This window comes from Zootermopsis nevadensis, unplaced genomic scaffold, assembly GCF_977971745.1.
Source record: "Zootermopsis nevadensis isolate Lab colony 2312 unplaced genomic scaffold, Znev_1.0 Znev_ptg000003l, whole genome shotgun sequence".
NCBI lineage: Eukaryota > Metazoa > Arthropoda > Insecta > Blattodea > Termopsidae > Zootermopsis > Zootermopsis nevadensis.
Window position 1 is genome coordinate 10689763 of NW_028259135.1, and position 22996 is coordinate 10712758.

The 22996-nt window shown below is 38.7% G+C and overlaps 1 protein-coding gene across 2 annotated transcripts; it reads left to right on the forward strand.

Annotated features, from left to right (window-relative positions):
• The first annotated feature begins 736 nt into the window (after positions 1–736).
• LOC110836208 (uncharacterized) lies at positions 737–22996 on the forward strand. 2 transcript variants are annotated; one of them, XM_087342488.1, is made up of 4 exons: positions 737–894; positions 1641–1776; positions 15803–15955; positions 19763–22996. In XM_087342488.1, exons 3-4 carry the CDS (start codon positions 15813–15815, stop codon positions 22794–22796), a joined length of 3177 nt encoding a protein of 1058 aa, XP_087198614.1. In that variant the 5' UTR covers positions 737–894; positions 1641–1776; positions 15803–15812; the 3' UTR covers positions 22797–22996. The 2 variants fall into 2 exon arrangements, with proteins under 2 accessions (XP_087198614.1, XP_087198615.1); XM_087342489.1 differs by lacking the exon at positions 15803–15955.

Below are 22996 nucleotides of genomic sequence, written 5' to 3' on the forward strand. Positions count from 1 at the left end.
GTTTGGACACTGATTGAAAACTGCCATTTTTTGCCATAAAATAAAATTTAGTGATGTGCACACATTTTAACTGACTTTTAAAACTTTTAATATTATTTCGTAATGTTTAAACGCCAATTAGTTGATAGTGCTCGTCTGTCGATAATTTTTTCCCTGTTGGCTGCACAGATTTTAATTAAATATTTGATACCGACCGTATATAAAAGTTAAAACCACCCCATTACGCGCCATGCTGGTACTTTAGGGATTGCCGGTATAGCTCCTGCTCATTTTCAGCCTCGACACTAGATGGGGTGTGTGGTCAGCACCGCGCCCGGCCGTGCTTTACTGCATGTAATGTACAGAAAAATACGCAGTTAACGTATATATAAAAAAATTTCCGAAGTTGCCCGCACAACAAAAACGTTTCGGCAGACCTGGTCTAGATGCATTCGCTAAATTTTGAGCGGATTATTACAAATTCTCAGTAAAGCTGCATGAAATTACGATTTGCGCAAAGCCCAAGACTTATCAAGCAAATACACGGAATTCGTTTACAGATGGACTACGAACATAATGTTAAAATTATCCGGCATTTTATTATTTACAAAGTTAAATTGGTTGTGTATAGTTTTGTATATTTATTACTTTTTTTCAAAAATATCAGTAAAAGCCTCTACAACGTAGCAAATATTTATTTTATCCAGGTATTGTTTTACGTGTATTTTGAGTTACGTAGTAAGCTTGTCTGATTCACGTAGAATTACTGACTTAAGCATTTCCGGTTCGCCATTTTATAACATTTGTTGTAGGAAGGTGTTCGATACGCAATTTCGCAATTTGATGGAAGAATACTTTATGTTCATCAAATGAAAGAGAGTCTGTGAATTGTAATAAATCGTACTTTAATTATTGGTAAGTTTTGATAAAGCAGAGTGGAATTTTTTATTATATTTTACATGCACCATTCTAAAAGTTAATGGAAGGATGCTTTGTCTAGAATGGGTGAAGCTATGCAGTTTCATTATGTGTGGGTTTGTGTTTACTTGTGTATATGGGAACTGAGCGAATTTTTATACTTTTGTTCATTGTAAATATCATTGGTAACATTTCGCATACACTTTTGCCATATTTTATCTTACCCATCATTTAGTAGCCTACAGCGAAGAGCCGTTTTAACTTCTAGTGTTGCTAACTAGTGATGCCGTTAATGTTCATTGTATGCGATGTGCCGTAATATTTCAGGTTAATGTAATTTGTACTTACCACTACTTCTTTTTAATCCCAATCCACAGTTAGTGCTGGGAACATTTAATATATTCTGGAATAATAATTATTGAGGTCTGTGAATATTCCTTGAAATGAAGCCCAGTGTGACTGGTGTTTTTAAATGACACCCATTCCCCTATTCTTACATTGCCAATGCAGTTAATGTTTTATGTGTTTTTGTGAGACCTCAGACTGAATTATTATGGTTGAGTGAAATTGTGTCTGTGTTAACTTCTTGGCCAGTAAGGGTGTTGAGCACCGCAGATGCCTCAGCTCAAGTATGAGGAAAAGGGGAAGTTCTTTTCTAATGATGTGCATTAGTCCTCTGACTTTTAACTGCAAATGACATAAATGATAGTGTTTAAATTATCTTAGTTTTTCTTGCCTTGCAGATGTAATTGAGATGAAGGTGTAGTTCTATTTAGTCGTGCAGCAGTTCTTGGGAGTCAGCATTGAAATTATCATCTAGCTGTACTAGGTAGTCTCACGAAGAAAGAAGATATATTTTGAATCACGAAAGTCTGTAAGGTAAACCCTAAGAAAAATTCATTTTCCCAGTTCCACTGTCCTTACATTTTTAGCACATTTTTTATTATTGGACACAAAAATGGTAAAGGTCAATCTGCAAAGAAATACACTAAAAAATTGATGACATGTCTGGACTATTCCTGTATTCAACATTTCCCACCTGTGCTTCCTGTTTGAGCTTCATATTCCAAACTCGAGGGACAGTGTCACAGCTGGTGGTACTCCTGCAGGAGAATGATACCAACATTTGCATATATATGTGAATAGATTAACTGTAGAGAGCTCAAAACAATGCACTTTTTTGTGCTTACTTCGCAGGAATAAGTATTATAAATTCCCAGTCCAAAAGAAATTTAGTATGTTGTTTTCAGCGAAAAAATTAATATTCTCTGATAAGTTAAGTACTCTACATTAACTACTTATAGTTGGCATCAGTAAAGGAAGTACATAATTTGGAAAATCTGGTATGGACTTGCATTTTGTACGCAGTTAGGTATGGTCAGACTTTAAATCTTAGCAGATGTGAGGAACATGCTGTGTCCGAACAATAGAAGCAGTGGTGCTTGCATCTGTTATGAGGAGTGGTAGGTGTGATTTTATCAGCAGTATTTGAACCTCGCATAAAATATATTTAAAGATGAGTAGTAAGTACATTAGGGACTTGTTCTTTTCCACCTTGAGTACTAAATTTCTAAGAATAGTTAAATGAACGTAAATATTTCTGAAATTACATAACCATGCTTTAGGATGTCAGGTTCTCACAGTGGCGAAGATGTTAACGTCTTCTGGATTGCCGTGCCGCATGGACTCACAGATAGATATCTGTTTAAAACACCACTTTATGCTCCCCGACACCGAGGCCTTTATTTCCCTCCAGTTCTCTCTGGCTGTTGTGCAGAGAATTTCTCATTCCTGCATCCCTTGGCATTGTCTGACTGCATCTTGATTCCACTCTCCTTTCTGATCCTATAAAAAGCCATTTTTTCTCGGTCCAGACTCGGCCTTCCTCTCTCCCCATACGAGGCCTTCTTATTGGCCCTGACTGTCTGATTCCTCTGTACCAGTTGGCCATTTCCTCCAGCATAAGTAACGCTGTGAAAATTATCCATTTTCCAACATCACTTAAGTTTTAAAGATGGAGGCAGTATGTTTATCTGAAACATTAGTAGTTACCTCAAGTTCACACAGTGTTATAATTCAGATTACCAACATTGACATGCTTTAGGAGGTTCTGTTATAATTTTCAGGGTCCTTAAGAAGCAGTCCCTTTTATGGCTTTAGAAATCAAGAGAGACTTTTATGTATGAAAATGATTTACAAGTATAATTATAATAAACATTTTACATTTTTTTTCTTCTAACTTCAGTATTCAAAGAACTTTATTTGAGATCAGCATTTTTTTAATCTGGTAGGTTATGAAGCATTAAAATGGTAACATACGTTCATAACAATTAATATCGAAGTTCAGGACAGTATTGAACGAAGATGCCAGCTGCTGCATATTCTAGAATTGTCCAGAAAGTAATAAGGAGAGATTGACACCGGATCAGTAACTTTCAGAAATCTTGAGTACCGTCTCAGCTTTGTGAAAGTAGAATCTGGGGATGTGCGTCTTGCTCGCATTCCTTACAGTCGCAAAGCTGAGTCTTGAACAGTAGTCTGTGATGAAAACATTCTGTAGTTGGACCTTCAAATGTTTGTGGACTGCACATCAGACCAGCTGCCAGAGCATCAGTAGATGGCAGTATTGTTGCTCTTTGCCAGCGCTACGTTAATCTGATCATTTCTGTGGCATGTCTAGATTACATTATGTTTCAATCAGTGCTTCAAGGGACATTCCGTAGCAAGGGGGCTTGGCATTTCATTATTATTGCTTAAAGCACATTTCTTAGTTTTTTATTAGTGTCTTATAGAGTGTCTGAAAACCATGTCATAATGGCTTAATTTCGTCTGCAAGTATAGTGTTTGAAATGTATGTGGGTATTGGGAAATAGACGTGGATTTTATTTGACAGTTGTGTACTTTTGCGTAATTTTAGCCTGGTAGTAGTATAGGCCTAAATTGTGTAGGGGATTCCTGGAAGTTTCTTTCTGTACGTTTAATAGATACAGAGGTAGCCAGATTGCTTTGAACAGAAGCTGTGATGGGGTATGTTGGGTTAACGTGTGGAGCTATAGCTCATCTCTCTCGTACATCCACACGGCTTCGTGCTTAATTATTTGCAGGGACAAATTTATCTTTATCTTGCTCCTCCCAGATGTTTTCAAAATGTGTTGGAAGGGTACAGTGCCAGGGGAAGAATTGATATGTTTTGGTGTGTCATTTGTCTTCTTAATTTACAATTTAATTGTTTGAAATTTCTTGCTATTTTTATTTATAGGCTTGAGAATAACATCTGTTATGCATTTTTTTTTTTTGACGTAAATACGTCCATATGGAAGGGATAGTGTTGAGGGAAAGTGGTAACGTGGTTGGGTCTTAACATAAAAGATCAGTATTTATGAGGTTCTGAATTTTATTCTTGCCACTACAACTAATATTGAAAACTACAAAGAAACCTCTTAACATAATGGCTACTGATAACCTGTTTATACATAGATTGCCATCATGTGTAGGTTTTTCCTTGGTTGCATGATAAATATATACTACTTTTATTTTTACATAAACCATGTTAATTCAAAAATTATCATCTTGTTTACTATCCAAAACACTGAAGATCAGGATATATAAAACAAAAATTTTGCCATTGTCTTGTATGGTTGTGAAACATGGTCTCTTACTTTGAAGGAAGAACATAGATTACGAGTATTTCAAATCACGGTGCACAGGAAGATATTTGGATTGAGGAAGGATCGAATAAGTGGGTAATTTAGAAGATTACTTAACGAGGAGCTGCGTGAATTGTGCAGGTCAACTAGCATAGTGAAATCTAGGAGGCTCCGATGGGCTGGACAGTAGCACCTATGGGGTGATGCAAGGGGTGCATACAGGATTTTGGTAGGGAATTCTTCTGGAAAAGACTGCTGGGCAGACCAAGAAGGGGATGGGAGGATAACTTCTAGATGGATCTTAGGGAGGTGGGCTGTGAGGATGGAGTTGGCTCAGGATCGTGGCCGGTGGCAGGCTTTGGTGTTCTCGGTGTTGAAACTGCGTTTTCTGTTACCGGGGAGTTATTTTTACATTAAAGTATTTGCATTTTTCATCTTACTATTTGTCCACATTAAAACAAGTTTTTCAATTAGAATAATCATTCGTGGCTTTCAAGCTTGAGATGCCATTTGTTTTCCAGAAATGTCTTTTTTGTCATAACTACGTGTCAGTTCACAGTATTTTTCATTTGAAATTCTTGATTTTATGATAAGCTTATATATAGATTTCATTGTGTAGACATATGTGATGGTTAATTAGTTGTGTGGTTCTAAAATACTATCACGTATATGGTTTTGCAAGTAATTTTGTTTCATTGGTGACATTTTTGTATTTTAAGAAATCTGTCTTGAAATTATTTCTTTATAAGATTAATTTATTTTGTTAGACTGTGCAATACAGTTTACATCACCGACATTCACTGCCGTTGATGACTTCAGTTTTGTGCTTCCGTCTTGACAAAAGTCTTTGAATTACGTGAATTCTGCTTGCATAATATTGAAGACAAGTGTAGCCTTTTGTTTGGTATGTGTATCAACTGTATCTGTTGATTTGTCATTTATCAAATGCTATGGAAAAGTTCAATTTTAAATGCATTGCGTATGGACAGCTTCTGCTTCACGGCGCCTTCGCACAAAGTCTGAACTACATGAATTCTACTTGAATAACCTTTGAGATGAAAGTCAAGGATTTCATTTGGCGTATGTATTAACCAGATTGATTTTTCATCGAGTAAATTATATAGAAATTTGTAGATTTTAAAGGCATGGGCTAGTGTAATCGATGCAATACCAGTGGAGAGTTCCCCTGCATCAGATTGGGACCTGATATTTAAATCCACCCATGCAGAAGGGTTTGTGGCGTCAACATATTAACTGCTGATATAAATGTTAGGAGCACTGAAAACACATGCCACGTGGTGTTTCATGAATGAGAGTTGTCAAACCCGCATATTGGTCACACCTATTTTTCTGATATTCTTTTAATGAAAAGTACAGTTTACACACATTTTAATATTATATTGTCAGCCTTTGAAGTTTTCCTTGTTACTTGAAGGAAGATCTGATGTGGCGGTTAAGAAATACTTTCATTTTGGCATTACACACATTTTTGTATGCAGTCTGCAACACCTATTGACAGAACACGTGTGTGTGTGTGTGTGTGTGAAGCACTACTCTTTGTGTTTATTTTCATCAAAGACAAGCCAGAACTGTATTTGCCAGTATGGATGTGCCCTATATTCTGCCTGCTCGCTCATCTGTGCCTCATCGTTTGTTTACCGTGACTTAGAATTCTGTAAGTCTGACTCTAGTTGGGTTTAAGCCTCCATGACTGTGTCAGCATCTGATTAATATTTGATTGTAATTCATTAACTCGCGAAGGTTGTTCGTCTTAATCACCAGAATGTCGGCAAGTTCTAGTAGTGGGTCAAGTAAAATATTTTAAACTACAAGATTTGAATCTTTTATTTGTGACTGAATGGCATTAAGTTTTCATGTGTGGTCACCTCGATGAGCATGGGATCAGTCTCCAACATTTTGGAGATTTCCTGCCGTTATCTACGATACGGTTTCTGAAACAGACTGATTACAGGCATGAAGGCTTATCCAGCTCTCTCGTGGTCCTTGAATGATTTCAAGTACTGGATTTGAATATGACATGTGGTTTACTTTTTCAAACTTACGTTAGATATTAGGAAAGTTTACTTTTATCTGAAAACTGTTTCAAAATTGGTGTTTTGGGGTTAACTGCAGATATTTTGTTAGGTGAGATCCTACTACAAATTATAGATAGTAGGGTGCATTATTAGCTGAATATATTCCTCATGTATTTTTCCCTCAAATTGGTTATGTATGAAACATTTGTTTCTTCTCATTTACCACAAGCTATAGTGACAAATGTGGCACGGTTAAAGGCCAGCGACATAAAAAATATAAAACATTGATTAATGCAGGAATGAAAGTTGTTTCCACCACTTCTGAGTGATATCCTATCTACAGTCTGTCTATCTACACAATCTTTTCATCTGTTAGGATGATGATAATATTAATAATAATTTTTTCTAGGCTTTAGATCAAATTTTAAGAATCATTTGCCTGTATTAGACAGTGGGTTTGATCCAGAGTAAGAGGAAATAATTTACAGAGTTGTTCCTTGTGCTTATATTAAGCAAACCATGAAGACTTGGAGTGGAGGTATGGCTCCACTCATTCTTGTTGGCACTAGATGGAAGTGAGTGGTCAGCATCACGCCTGTCTGCTTTACCTCTAGAAAGAGCTCCTGTTACCAACTGAAAAAAAGGCTGGTGCCTAGAACCAGTCTGTGGTATCTGAGAGAAAACCCTCTCGTTGCTGCTGAGAATTGGAACCCCAATCATCCTGTCTTTTATCGCTATTCTGACAGATCTGCACATTTTCTGAATTATGGGTCTAACAAAAGTCTTGTAATTTAAAGAATCTTTTGTGCCTTTACCTTGCTGAGATGGGCAGGACACACAGCATACACAGCTAAATGAGAAGCATAAAATATTGTTTACAAGACCTGTTGAAGAAGATCAGGATGGAAATATAATATTAAATCAAATCTAAAAGACATGTTGCAAATTTGTTTTGTGGTGATGCTGGTGATGAACCTTTGGATTCCATAACATGGAATGCCTTGAAAGGTTGAATGTCGGTCAGCTGCTCAGTGAAGCCCTTGACTAGAGAGTTTTTTTGTTTCTGTAAACCACAATACATCGAGGATATATATATTAAAAAATAGAATAGTAGATCAGAGAAAATATAAAGATAAGGGCACATTGAATTACTGATAGTAGGAGATGATGCAAAGTGGCATGGGTTGGGGTAAATCAGGAACTCGTCTCATCAGTTGTTCAACATTGTAAGTGAAATATAGTGATCGGGTGCTGTCTTCGGTCACTACCTTGCAGTGTTATAATAGTGTTCCCCTTTCTCGCTACCAAATTACAAACACTTGACACCCCTATGTTACACACTTTTTTAATCCTTTTACATCACATTTTCTTACAATTTTTTTCTCTTACATTGCTTAAAATTGAGAAATGTCGCAAATGTATTTCTCGCACGAAGGTGGCTTCTGGAATGTGCGTCATATAGTCTGATAGAAATTTACTGATGTCTCAGAAGTGCTTATTACCTCTGGCATCAGGGCGATAAAGAGTTATTTTCATACTTGCCACCTTGAGAACCTGAAATCACACTTTTCAACAAAATGACAGCCATGTGAAATTTACATACAACTTCTGTTTATTCACACCATGTGGCAGCACTATACAGACTAATAAGAAATGGGTTTTTGTAGATCAGAAAGAAAAGTCAAAGGGAGAAGATCATTCTTTGATGTGTAATAAAGTAAAATTTTGCAGTAAAATGTAATACTTGATTAAAGTCAGGTGTCGCAGCAAGAGGATAAAGGGAGGAAGTAGACTTTTGAGATTGCCATAATGCTGTGTGCCTCCCCACTGAACGACCTCACTAATTTTCAAGAAATTTGGTATGAACATTATGCCACCACAATCTCAGTTACAGCATGGCCAGTGCTCAAACCTGTGATGTGGAGCGGCACCGGCACACCACTTCACACACTGTTCAGAAATGGTGTGTGGCAATAGATCTTCGATTGTAGAACGCTGATAATGCACCATTGGAGCTCCGGATATGAAATGTTATATTCTGTAAATTGTCTGTTGTCGTGGTTCTGATACATTGGAATCTTGTAGACGGTTGCCAATGTAACATTCAACGTCTTCAGGGTGAAAAACACACTTTATGTCTTTAATATTTCTTCAAAATGAAAATTTCTCCTCTTAAACACAACATTAATCTATAATGAGTATTTAATTGAAAAGGATGGTCGTGTTATAGCTTAGGCAGTTAGTAGCCGGCTTCTCACCGCGGAGGCTCAGGTTTGCGCCTGCGTCAATGTGTGTGGGATTTGTGGTGGACGTAGCGACACTGGAACATGTTTTTTCTACAAGTCTCTCAGTTTTACCCTGTCAGTATTCCACCGCTACTTCACATTCACTCTTGTTTTATGTGTGTGATGGACAGTGGAACCTGTTAGTGGCCCATTTCTAGAGAGATATCTTATCACGACAAAACAATGGAATCTGACTTGTGGGTTTCAGTCTTATGGCCATATACATATTTAACTCAGAACACTAATACATGAGCTAAATTATGTTTTATCGCCGTATTGTAGACACATTTCACTTGAATGTAACATTATTGACTCATTTATAGTTTTTGAAGTCTGTGCAGCAGGAAAGTAGGTTTTGTGAATTTTGCTCAGAATGCCTTGTCACGTTCTTTTGAAAGTTTTAATCGAGCTACGTGTCTTGGGTGCATTTGCCCGTCTTCAGGATTGATGTGTCTTATGTAGGTTTTTGTACTCATTTTTAAGAACCAAGAATCCTGTCATTGATAGTCAACTGATATAAAATATTTTTCTAAAATATTAAGCGCTCGAGTCAATAAAATGTTTTTGAGTTTATAAAACATTTCAACTTTTTGTGGCACAACAAGATATCATTTGGTGTAGAGATGTTTTTTTATCTGTTGAGTGCCTCTTGGTGTGTTTTGATGTTTGAATGCACTATGAAATGTGTAATTGTGCGCAGGTCACATCTTGTTGGCTGCATTTGGAAAGTTAAACTATATTATGGCAGTAAACTTTTATGATGTATCAGAACCAAATTTGTTGTCTATATCAGTGGTATTCAACCTTTTTTGTTCGCATACCCCCAGATATAATTTCTATTCAAATTTGTACCCCCAAAGTTGTTGGTGTATAATTCAAATTATACATAGTATATAATCTATATCTAAAATGAATTAAATAAATTACATTACCGATTACTCAGTGTTTATCATAAAATAATTTTTTTTAAATTTCACATACCCCCTAAGATGTCATCGCGTACCCCAGGTTGAATACCACTGGTCTCTAGGATGTGCAAAAGAGTTTGAGTTACTACTTCCATGTTAGGACTATCCAGCTGCACAGTTTGGATAAATGCGAATGCCTATCACAATACATAAAGGGAACGACATATTTTGTGTTAATAGGACACTTATCCATCTTTCATCATTTCCATAAACTACTAAAAATAAGATTTTTTGAATGCAGAAACATTATTTAATGTATAATCAGTACAGCGCTATCAGAATTACATCATCTTCACAGCAAAGAAGTTGGTTTCCTCTGAAGTTGGCAGAATGTCGTTTTCCTATTTGAAGAGACAGAATTAATTAAATTCAAGTTTTTGTTTCCCAGTTCAACCCATTCCTTTGAACTAGGCATATCATCAAACTCAATGTGTACTAAGTGCCATTAAAAAAATACTATTACAGGGGCCATCATTTGGGTTGGTGAGATCGTAACCGCATACTTTTACAAAGTCTAAGCTTAAGCTAAGATATATTTTCTTTCCTCCAATTTCCCACAAGCACACACAAACATGAATTTCATTCAACACATTTTTACTTCTTACAAATGTAAGTGGAAATATAATATACCAGTACACAAGTAGATATTTGGCACGTATTTGATACTTACAATTTATTAAAACTGGTATATCTTTTGACTGCGCATGGCATATAATTGAAGAAATGAGTTTGGGCCGTGGTCACGACGTGCCTGCTCTGAACAATTTACGATTAAGACAGTTTCATTTGGGTGGGTTATTGCATTTCACGAAACAATGAATTATAAGGAATATATATCAGGTTTTTCTTTTGTGGGAAATATGTTATGTTCTCCCTTGGTTCATTAACATATCTGCTACTCCTATATCAAGAAGATCCTTGCACACATCATATTTCAGTACTGTCAGAGTGTCTGTACTTTTACTACAGAAGGCTGAATCAGTTGGTTACTAATACAGAGAATTACATGACATTAGGATGCGCCAGAACGTGGAACTACTTAGGACTTCGTGACACCTGTCATCTGCTGATTCTCCTAGACTTTCTCATCACCATCATCAAAAGACAAAACCTGTTACTGAGTTGGGGAAATATTGTACTTCACCAAAGTGACCCAGGCCCCACGTTACGGAGTGCCAAGGAAATGTCCGTCCGGCACGCAGCTGCATAATGAATTTGATAGAATGTGCAGCGTCGTTATTTATATGAAGAACATTTTCTTAAGCAATGTGAAAGCAGTGTTTAAGCATTGATGTTTCTATAACTTGCAAATTTCACATTTTTTCTTCGTACTGCCGGATGATTATTGTTGGAACAGTATCTGCAAGCAGGTCAAAGCCACTTTTCCTTTCTTATCCTTCCCACTTAACTGTGTAAGGCTATTCTTGCATCTCGGCCAGTGATGGCCTTTGAAACGTGCAATGAAACTGTGGTTTTAGGGCTGATAATGTCTGAACTTTCTTTGCCAAAATGTACTTGGGATGTTCTTAGAGACATGTTCACATAGAAACACACACAAGCGGAATCAGAGGAACACATTTTTCTGTTCCCCATATTGGAGACACTATTTTATATGGGAATTTACTCACATTGCCCAGGTTTGCTGTTATTCTTTATGAATTTAGTTCAAAAATAATTTTCTTGTGTCATTTTTATGTGACTTGGGTGGGGACAAATTTTTCTGACTCCCTCCCCTGTTTCGGCTTCCTTGTTCATTTTTTTCGTATATTGCAGTTCATGCGGCGAAGAGAGAAAATTTTAATTTTGAAACTAGTGAACACTTTTATCTCATGAAGTAGATTGTGATATTCTCTGACAACACTATTACATGCAATTAATCGTATGTTAAATTCACCAGTGTACAGAACTGGAACCATGTTTATTGGCTTTTTACTTTTTATATTATGGGCCTCTCTTTTCTCTCTCTCTCTCTCTCTCTTTTTCCCCCTCCCCATGATTTGCCTTTTGGTGTTTGGATTCTCAGACTAATACTACTACCAATAGTTAATGGGGGAAAATGCATTTGTTATGATTATTTGACAATGATTAATGCAGAGAGTACATAGTTTAAAACTGAAGGAACTAATTGACCAACAATAGCAGGGATCTGAGAGGTGTTGACTGCAGTAGCTTTTCACAGCGACTGATGAGTGTGGTGAATGGTAATTTGCTGTGTGATTGAGCAAAAGACGGTCGAAAATGGGGGGGGACAGTTTGACCTTGGAGAATTTGTTTTGGTCATGATGAATTGAAGTGGCAAAGTGTTGAAGTTGGCAACTAGTGAAGATGATGGACCTTCAGCAGGGAATTAATGAACAGCAGTTAGTGAAGAAAGACTGTGTTGTTTACAGTACATTTTGTTTGAAGACGCCTACGAAGTTAACTTCACACATATGAGTCCACTTTATATTGAGTTACCATGGCGACCAAGCTTGGAGCATTTTTATCATGTTTTTGTGAAAGTGACGATGGTTTTGCAGCTCTACGTTTTGAGATCTAGATGATGGAGAACACGACATCTGTTTCGCTTCGAACACCTCATTTCCTAGATTCGAGGCTATTACAGTGGGACAGAAGGTGCCTTAACAATTGTTGTCCCGCTAATTTACATGTTCCGTAAAAGAGTTGACATCAATGCGAAGTGTAAAGCTGTACGATAATTTGAGCCACTCCTAGGACACCCACTCTTTCTTGAAATGGAATTTCATGTTTCTCGGAAGACCTGCGTGTGAACAATTTCAAAGCCTCGTCAAATTGTATTCACTCATCCGAAAGAATTTTTTTTTAAAAAAATAGATGCAATATTTGTGACTAGGCTAATAATGACAGTTTAATCTGTTGCCAAATTATTTTTATCGATATGTATTGACGTATGACTGATTAGTAGCTTTGGAATAGGCATTTTAAATGTATCGAGGTTTTGAAATTGTGGTAATTTGATTTGTGACGACGTGTATTCATGTGTGTGAGGATGGTCTTGTGGGTTGTAACGACACGCAGATATCAGCGTTTCGGAGAAATGTTTTTTTGTCCATCTTCAACCCTGACGATTGAGGCAGTAAGTTTCTCCGAAACGTTTGTATCTACCCACAAGTTTACACGGCGTTGCCACCCAGAAGATCAACATCTTCGTCTTTACGGTCGTGAGAACTTAATCGTGTATGTGGTTACCAACAGTTTGAAGGAACGTATCACCTACATGTTCATGGTACGGTCGTCCGAAAAGTTGGTACAAAACCACATTACGTCATAATATCACGATCCACATTTTCATTACCGCGAGATCAGCAGATTTAGAATTGTTTTTTAATAAACTTTGTCTTTTAAAGGCCATTAATAGGACTATTACACAGTTCACAACACTGTAATGTTCTTAAATACGTGTTCACGTAATTTTGAAACATACAAGACCTGTAGAGTATACATTTCTAGTTGTCATCAGATTTTTGTTTCTCGCAGACACGTCATTTTTGTGGTCAACATTAACAATTTTTGTAAGAAGTACTGCGTTCATGCTTACTCAGGTTAAGTGGTGTTATTTTGGGGCATTTCGTTAGGTTATGGCCTAACCCTGTGAGGATATCGTTAATATTTAATGTCTAAAAAAAATAGTTTCTTAATCGCCGTCGCTGTTTAATTTGCTAGGAATCTGTCATCAGGAAGGCCCAGTAAAGGAAACAGGGTTTGGTATGAGAGCTTCTGATCTGTCCTGATGTTAATTTATTGGGTGTATATATAAAAATCTTAACAAAAGCTTTGTTTGTTACGGATGCAAGTAAAGAAAGTTGATCAATTCTAAAAGTTTGTGACGATGGTGAGTTGTTGAAGTAAACTGTTTTCTGGATATTATCCATCGTTCAAGACTAAATAAAATCAAAAAACCCCACGACGTTTCGGAGATGGGAGTGTATCTCCGAAATGTCGTTTTTTATTGATTTTATTTAGTCTTGGACGATGGATAATATCCAGAAAATAGTTTACTTAAAGAAAGTTAGTCTAGAATTAAACGCAGAGAAAAATACATGCTCGTATCTCAAAATCTGATTACAGGACAGAATCAGCATAGAAAAGGGCGAATAAATTCTTTGAAAATGTGTCAAAGGTCTTGGGTTTGGGAAGGACAGAGCATTGCATTCACGAATAGGTTAAATTCGGGGAGTGCTTGCTGTGATGAAGTTAATATTTTGTCTTCCTGTTAGTATCTTAAAAAGTGGGGATTAAAATACACACAATGTAGTTTCACCTGTTTTATATGGGTGTGAAACTCGGTCTATTTCTTTAAGGTAAGGAGATAGGGTGCAGAATATTTGGACCCAAGGAAGATGAAGTGACAGAAGACGGGAATATTTTATAACGTGTTCCACAATTTGTAGTCATCAAAAATTATGATGGGCAGGTCAGAGCATGTAGCGCGCCTCGGAGAGTTGGGAAATACGTACAGAATTTTGAACGGAAAATATGAAGGGAAGAGACCACGCGGAACACCCCAGCGTAGACAAGAAGTTCATATAAAAGTGGATATTCGAGGAACAGGGCGTAGACTGGATTCACGTCGATCTGAACAGAGACCCTGTGTGGGCTTTCGTGATCATGAATTTGAATCTTCGGAGTCCATAAAAGGCGGCTTTATTGATTATCACGACTATTTTTAGCCCTGAAGATGGAATCAGTTTTTTCCTCCGAAACGTTTGTGTTGCCTGGAAGTGCACACGTCGTCACACAACGCAGATATCGACTTCACAGTCGTGAGAACCTCAGATCTCATTTGTATCCGTTATTCTCTCATTTCCTTTGTCCTCCAAGGACTCGATCTCCGAGAGATTTCCCCACAAAAGTTCGGTATGCATTTCTTGCATCAATCAAGAAGTTCCTAGTTATGTACTATCTGTACTGCTCATTTCATTCTCTTAGGTACAACTTTTTTTTCTGAGCACTTGTTGATAATTTTGATTTTATGTCATGGTTTAAATACGCTCAGCTAGTCAAATTCTCCCCCTTTTTTGTGTGTGGTACCAGAAGGTCCATTGCCGTGCCATTTTAATTTTACCCTACCACCTACGTTTGGGTCTTACTAGGGATCTCTTCCCTATAGACTTTCATACAAATATTTTGTATGCATTAATCTTCCCCACGCTCTCTACATGCTTCGCCCATCTCATTAATTTAATCATATAGTATGAATAATACAAGCTTCCTGCCATTCCTTTTAGGTCCAAATATTCTCACACCTTGCTCTCAACATCTTCAACCTCTTTCGATGGTGGTCGTGTGGGTTGTAACGCCGTGTGAACATACTAACGTTTCGGAGATACGGGCATTCTCCATCTTGGAAGTCCTGAAGCTGGACACAATATACTTCTCCGAAACGCTGGTATTATATGCAGGCCCACACAATGTTAGAATGTGGAATACCAACAGAAATCTTCAACGCCGAGAGAACCCCTATCTCATACTTAATCCATGTTCTTCCCTCAATCTTAGAGACCAAGTTTCACACCCATACATACATACATGAGGATGGTTTAATATAAACCCGCCGAAGGTCGATTAAATATCTTTGATCTCGCTGAATGTCACCGTCTGCATTAAGATGTGCTTCCCATTGAGTCACCAAGCGCTGTATGCATTTCTCGAAGAATTCTGGAAGCTGAAGGTGGCTGTCGTCTGGGTTGTTGTAAGTTTACCGCAGACTACGCGGCACAACACAGAAGACAGCCATCTTCAGACACACCGCCGTGAAAACCTCAGATCCTACAATTCTGGAAGCTGTTGCTGGAAAGAAAAAGTCGCGAAGCCGTTATTGCATTGAATACCATGGCTGGTATTTATGACTCAGCTTATGGGTTGAGCACTGTACTTATTACCGATATCTGCTGGAAGGAGTGTCTCCGGCCTTCAGAGGCCTATATGTCAGCATCTTTTGTTTGTAGGACTTCGAAGATGAGTGTCATCATAAGACTACAGAATCTGCCATGGTCGGCCAACGCTCTGGACATCCGGCAGTACTTCAGAGGTCTCGCCATTCCCGAAGGCGGTGTTCACATTGTAGGGGGCGAGCAAGGAGATGCATTCATTGCCTTCAGGTAACAGAACTAGAGGACACAGTTCATTATAGACGAGGTACATGAATTACGCACAGCCAGGATTCCACGTTTCAAACTTTTACTTCTTTATTAATACTGCCGAAGAAGTAAGACGTCTTTTACCTTTATTGAGCTCAATTATAAGTACATATGCCACCTACTTAAACGATATGACCAGTGTATTTATGGGTTTCAAATGATTCTGAGTGTAAACAGCGATTAATTCCTTAAACAGCGTTAACTAGGTCTTTGTAAGGGTGAAGAGTTGTGTTTTCTTCGTGGTACGGACTGAGTTTTTAAATATTAATCAGACGAACTGTGATTCTCAGAATAAACAGCGATTATTTCCTTAAACAGCGTTAACCAGTTGATCTTCGTAATGGTGAAGTGTGGTGTTTTCTTCGCGGTACGGACTGAATTCTTAAATAATATTTTGTCGAGGTTTATGCCTCGCTCTTCTGTAAAGAATCTTAGAAGTTCCACCCCGGAGTAGACTTGCGTTTGTGCAAGACGTTTCGTTTCTCGACGCAGCGGAGTTGGTGCGTTGATGCAGCGTCGTGGGATGACCTGACCGTTCTCGTTTTGCCAGTCAGTCATGCTACTGCTAAGACAAGGTTCACATCGATTGTACTCTGCCCCATTATGTTTAAGAGAGAAGGAACATCTTATAAATAAGTTTGGCAGGTCGATTACAACAGAATCGCACAAAGGCTTTTAATCTGTTTACAAAGAAGACGGAGAAACATTTTTGTTGCTAATAACTACAATACTGAGTTTTATTTACACGTTTCACACTTGTAAATATTTTTTTTAATATCCGTTTTACATGAGGAAGTACGGGTTTTTGTTAACGACTCGCTTGCTTTTCCTTCGCCATTTCTGCTGCTACTTTAATTTATTTTATTATATGATTTATCGTTTAATTTATAACGCTATATCTCAGCTAAAAGCTCACAGTCGAATGATAAAAATGGTATGGAAGGAAGCTGTCCTGGCATTTGCCTGAACGAACTGAGATTAACCACGAAAAAATTTAGGATAGCCGGTAACAGGGATTATATTTGATCTCCGGAACTCCCCCAATACGAAGTACGATGACTAACTGCCAGCTCGTGATTGTAGATGACATACCGAATAAAATATCTCGAAGGCAAAACTGAACAGTGAGTTAATTGCTGCATATTTATTTGTTTCCAATCCCCCCTGCCCTCCGGTGCTCTTTATAGAAATTGGTATTTGATGAAACCCGTATTTCCACACTGTACGTTGAGTGTGGACTAATAACTTACAGGCTGTTAACTTCCAAGGGCGTCACCCCCATCCGGAGTGCAAATTTTCCGTTTTTCACAAAATAGACTTCGATGTAGTTGCAGTTCTTGTACAAGGTTCCAGTAAAAATCATTTAAAAGTTGATCGCTTACGATACGTGTTTTAATAATAATATTTTCCATTATTAGATTATCGTTGCCCTGCTCGCTAAAGGAAACAGCCCCATTGTTGCAGTTGGATCTTATAGTCGGTCTGTTGTGATCCAGTGTCTTGTGTTGATGCAGAATGACGAATGTTGTGGTAAATCGTACAAGTGGATATATTAGAGGCGAAGTACGACAAATTGTTTCGAACGCGTTAATTGTATTACGAGGAAAATCTAAAATAAAAGCATACGTTGAATCGCACGTTTAAAATTTCAACCATTTTGAATGCTTTGGCTTTCAAAATTTGTACTGAAGATCGGGACTCATTGTTACAATCTGAAGAAAAAGTTATAGAAAGTCAATTGGAGCAAATGGTATGGAAGTGAAATAGGTCCATAGCGATTTCGTTAGGTGGGACATACGACGGGAAGTTCACGTACTGTGTTTTAGAAAGCAACCGCCAACAGAAATCTACCACCTAATGTTGCGATAAGGTAAGAGAAACGGGACTTATTTCAAAACGCTGTCCCGCGTTAATTTGTTATATGACTGGACTTAAGATTCCCCGTATTGTGCTGGTAATACGTCGCAAAGCTGTTTTTCGTAAGAACAAATGTCTATACTCAGGATTCTGTTCCAATTTCACTTTATCCAATACAAATCTCAAATGATACTGCACATGACGGAAGTCTCCGTAAACTAACCAATCATTAAATCGAAGTTTTAATGTAATTACAGCAAGCTCGGTACCATAATATAAGCGTTACAGATAGAACAGTTCCTACCATTTGTGTTCTTTTGAGGAAAGTGTGAATTTGACTGGTTCTCGACACTCCGTTGTACACTGCCCCCAATTCGATATTTAAGTTTGGTAGGCGGTTTCCTGCTTCCCGGAAAACTTAACGCCACCACTGGTTTAAGGGTCGTTTACATTGGAGCTGATACGTAAACACAAAATTGTTATACTGATCCACGGGAATTCCTTTAAGCCCAGTACGCATTTAGTACTCGGAGCACAAAGGGGCTATTTCTTTTGATGAAACAATGAGTTTCGAACGATATGTGAGAATAGTTAATGTTTTAATAATTATTATTTCTTGATCAGTTGACTTTGAACTAAAACGTGTTTTAAACTTTCCTTTATCACAATATTAATCATAGTGACCGCTTGTACCGTCGTCCTTTTATAATTTTGCGTAGTCGTTCAAGGTACATCGAGGTTTTTACAACTGTTCTAGTAAATTGCATAACAACTTCACCGTGTGACTGTAAACCTTTTACACAGGTTCCAGGAATGCTTGCGAAACAACGTAGATCATTTTTAACACCAGCTGTAATCGGGATAGTTTTATTTTTAACGTGTTAGGTTGTGGTTTGTCGATTCTGTTAACAGTCCGAACTTTCTTCGGCCGCATGACGGAGAAGCGTCCTGGGAGGGTCACTGATTAGCGGGACACTCCAAAATAATCTATCTGCCTCTTGAAGTAGGCCTCGATCACTTCCTTTCATATCATTTCGTAATACATCATTCAGAGATCACTGTATCATAGAAGCTGTTATGACCATGACAAGTGAACGGTCAATCAATCTTATGGCCAAAAAATCGAACTTCCTGTGCTCATTGCAGCCGAGATAGATTGAAATAAATCTATCGTGTTTTTTAGTGCACTGGAGTCACTCTGCTACAACAGCCTGTGCCAAACAAGATATTTCTGGAAGTATTTTTAAATTTGCTAATTAATAATTATATATCTTTGTAGAACAGGACATACACATAGGATTTTGCCTTTAGTTTCTTTAGGGGAGAGATAAAGAATCACTGCATGTGTATGTTGGGGAGATGAGAAAAAATTAATTCACTTAATGCCTTTAATCACTTGGTGAAAATGAAACATCTGTGTCTGGCATGTCTCTGAAATTACAACAAAACTGGTTGTAAATTAGTTTAAACAATTCTCACCTGGATACAGGATTACAGCAGCAAATTCTGAAATCTTTTGATTACATCGTAAGTACAAAGTAGGGCCTTGATAAGCATACATCTCTGATCCCCCCCTCCCCCCACAATTTAAGTTTGCAACAAAGATTGTATTTTGTTTGTATCTAATTGTGTTGTTTATGCACGGCAGCATTGCAGGAAATTTGAATATCAGCTGACTGTATTTTAGTGTAATATGCGAGAAACAATTTTTAGATGTAAATAATCTAGATATGAACATGAAAAGGAAAACTTCTAAGAATAAAAATAATTAAGGAAAATTCAGCTTGAGAGCGTAAGTTGTTCAGACAGAACATTACCATGAAACAGGTGATGAAAATTATTTGAAACAGAAGTTACAATTTTGAACCTCGGACATGTTGTTTAACATTGGAAAACATCTTTCCTTCACAGCACTGATGAAGATGCGCGGCAGGCGATGATGACAGATGGTGGAAAAATCAAAGAGGTGAAAATCAAGCTGTTGCTTAGTTCACGGGCTGAGATGCAGAAGGTGATAGAGCATGCTCGCCAACAGTCTGTGACCCTTCAAAACATCATGCAGATGCCGGCACCATCCCTGACTCCGACTGGTTTGCCAGTGCACACACTGTCAGCATCAATTTTGAATCATATTCCTGCTGTGACTGCTGCATCAGTAGCAGTCACAGCTACAGAGATGGCAAAACTAGCCCCTGTATTGTCTGACAGGAGGGATTCTCGAGAAACAGAGCGTGACAAGAAGGACACTGACAGTGTCAGCAGCAGTAAGGACAAGAAGGACAGAAAAGAGAGGTCACGTTCAAGAGATGGAGATCGCAGAGATCGCAAGGATCGAGACCGTGACAGACATAGGGATAGAGACCGTGACAGGCGTCGCCGTGACAGGAGCCGCAGTCGTGATCGTGACAGAAGGCGTCGTGACAGGCGGGACCGTAGTAGGTCACGAGATCGTAGTCGTTCCAGAGATCACAGTAGTCGAGATAGAGATCGTGACTCTAAAAGAGGATCACGAGATGCCAAACAGGACTCTGTTACTCCTGCAAATGAAGAGGAGAAAACCAAGGATCAGAATGGGGATGTAGTTTTGTTATCACAGTTTCCACAAGCAAAAGATCGTTTGTTAAACCAGGCAAAGTTGCAGGAGGGTCCAGGAAAAGGAGGAGTCTCCCAGCCTGGTTCAATGAATGCTGGTGTCTGGGAATTTCCAATGGGCCCTATCATGGGAAACAATCTGAGTGGCTTCAAGCCTGGTGGAGGAAACCGCCCTTTGCAGATGCCATTGGAGACCACTTCTGGACGAGATTTGGATGGAAGACACCTTATGGGAGGACCAAATTTTTCAGGTGATATGATAAGAACTCCCATGTCAGGAAATCTCCCTGTTTGTAGTGGAGAATCAATACAGAATTCATACCTGAGAAATGAGGGATACCCTGGAGGTCAAGATTCTTGCATGCCTCTACGTGGACGAGAGAGCTGGCCTCCTGGGCGACAGCCTGGCGATATGGGTCGGTTCTCACGGAATGAGAGGATCGGTGGTTACCCTCTAGGCCAAGGAGTATTCAAAGAGGCTGAAGACTATGATGGCCCTGGAGAGGTGGAACCAAGAGGGTTCAGAGGGAACTACAGGGGTATGGGTGATTTCAGGAGAGGAGGCTTTCTTCCAAGGGAAGGCAGGATGGGAGGTCTGGCAGGTGGAAATATGATTGACAGAATGGGTCCGGGAGGCCTCATGCAAAGTGAGATGGATGAGAGACGAGGTGGCAACGCATTTCAGCCAGGTGACAGAAGAAACCAGTACAGAATGGACAGAAATGAACAAGATTTTGCAAGAAACGACCGTTTTGTTGACCAGTTTGGGAGAGATCAACTCGGCGACTGCGGCCCAGCAAGATCTGGCACATTCCCAGGAGATAGGTTTCAGAGGGACAGATATCCGGGTGGAGATCGAAACTTTGAGCAAAGGCCTGAAGCCAGACAAGGCACTGGTACTGCCATTGAGCTTCGAAACATGCCAATTGAGACAGGTTATGGCGATATCCGAAGATTTTTCCATGGGCTGCATATAACTGGTAATGGTCTCAAATTAATCAATGATAATCATGGGAATCGAGTTGGGATAGCTTATGTGAAATTTATGAAGCAAGAGGACAAAGACAAGGCTTTGAAATACGCAGGAAAGATGATGCGAGGGTCTGTGGTTGAGGTTCTTCACCTTAGTGATGACATTTTTGACAAAGCTATTGATTCGTACAAACCCCCCCAGGAAACAGAACCAATAGTAAATACAACAGATATCCCAGAGAAGAAAGAAACAGAAAAGTTTTTATGTCTTTGTGTTAAAGACTTGCCCCCATATGCCAAAGAACAGGACATTATTAAACTATTCCAAGACATTCCCATAGAGGAAGTTGTTATGTTGATAACCAAAGATGACAGAAAGCAGAAAATGGCCTTTGTTAAATTTACAAAACCAGAAGATGCAAAGAAAGCTCACTGTTGCAATATGAAACATACAATTGGACATAAGGCAGTTAATGTAGCCCCATGCTCAGAGGAAGAGTTCCAGGCAGCGAAGGAAAACCGAAATGGAACGGCTCAGGAAGAGCCTGAAGTCAAGGAAAAGACTTCTGATGTGATAGAAAAAGTTCAAGATTCAAAACCACCAATTCAAGACTCTCGCAGTCATGGCGGTACAGTAGAACAGCCTCTCCAGAAACCACAGAAAGCACTTCATCCTCCAACAGACTGTGTGCTTCTTAAGGGCCTACCTGTTGATGCAAATGACCGTGACATTTTGGATTTCTTCTCAGATGTTGGCTTGGTGCCACTGCGTATTCACATTATGTTGGACAAATTCAATAAACCCACTGGGGATGCATTTTGTGAATTCAGCAACATAGAGGAAGCAGCACGGTCTTGTACAAAGAACAATATGCCTCTTGGTAAACAGGATGTGACAGTACAGGCAGTTCTGAGAGAAGAAATGAATGAAGCCCTAGGTATCGTGTCTCAACCTGACTTGCCCGTGCAGCCACTAGGCTTTACTCGGCTGCAGCACCCCAGGGACTTTGGCAACAGGTCTGTAGGTTTGTTGGGAATCTCACCATCAGGACCTCTTTTTGGTCGCATGCCCCTGTTGGGGAGACATCCTGTTTCCATGCCGCTACAGTCTCAAGTTGCACCGATTGAGGGTTTTGGAAAGCCAGGCTGTGTTGTTGCATTGGAAAACATTCCATTTAGAGCTGATATTGATGAGATATTGGAGTTCTTGGCAGACTTTGACGTAAGCCGTGAATGTGTCATACGGCGATTCAATGACAAGGGAATGGCCACGGGAGATGCACGAGTGGCGTTTCCTAGCCCATCTGAGGCACAGCGGGCCATCAGAGAACTCCGTTTTCATAAGATTAGAGGAAGGCCAATTTACTTGAGCCTTCTTTAATGCCTATCATACAACAGTCTAAGAGAAACATTGTATTCAGTTTTGTAAATGTGTGTTTGGAGTTAATGTACATGTAAATATATGCACAATGATTACTACCAGTTGACTTTTTTTCTAACTTGTTACATTAAGAAGAGTATGAATGAGATTGTAACTTGTGTATGCAAATCAATAAATGAATACCGTTGTCTTTGGTTAAA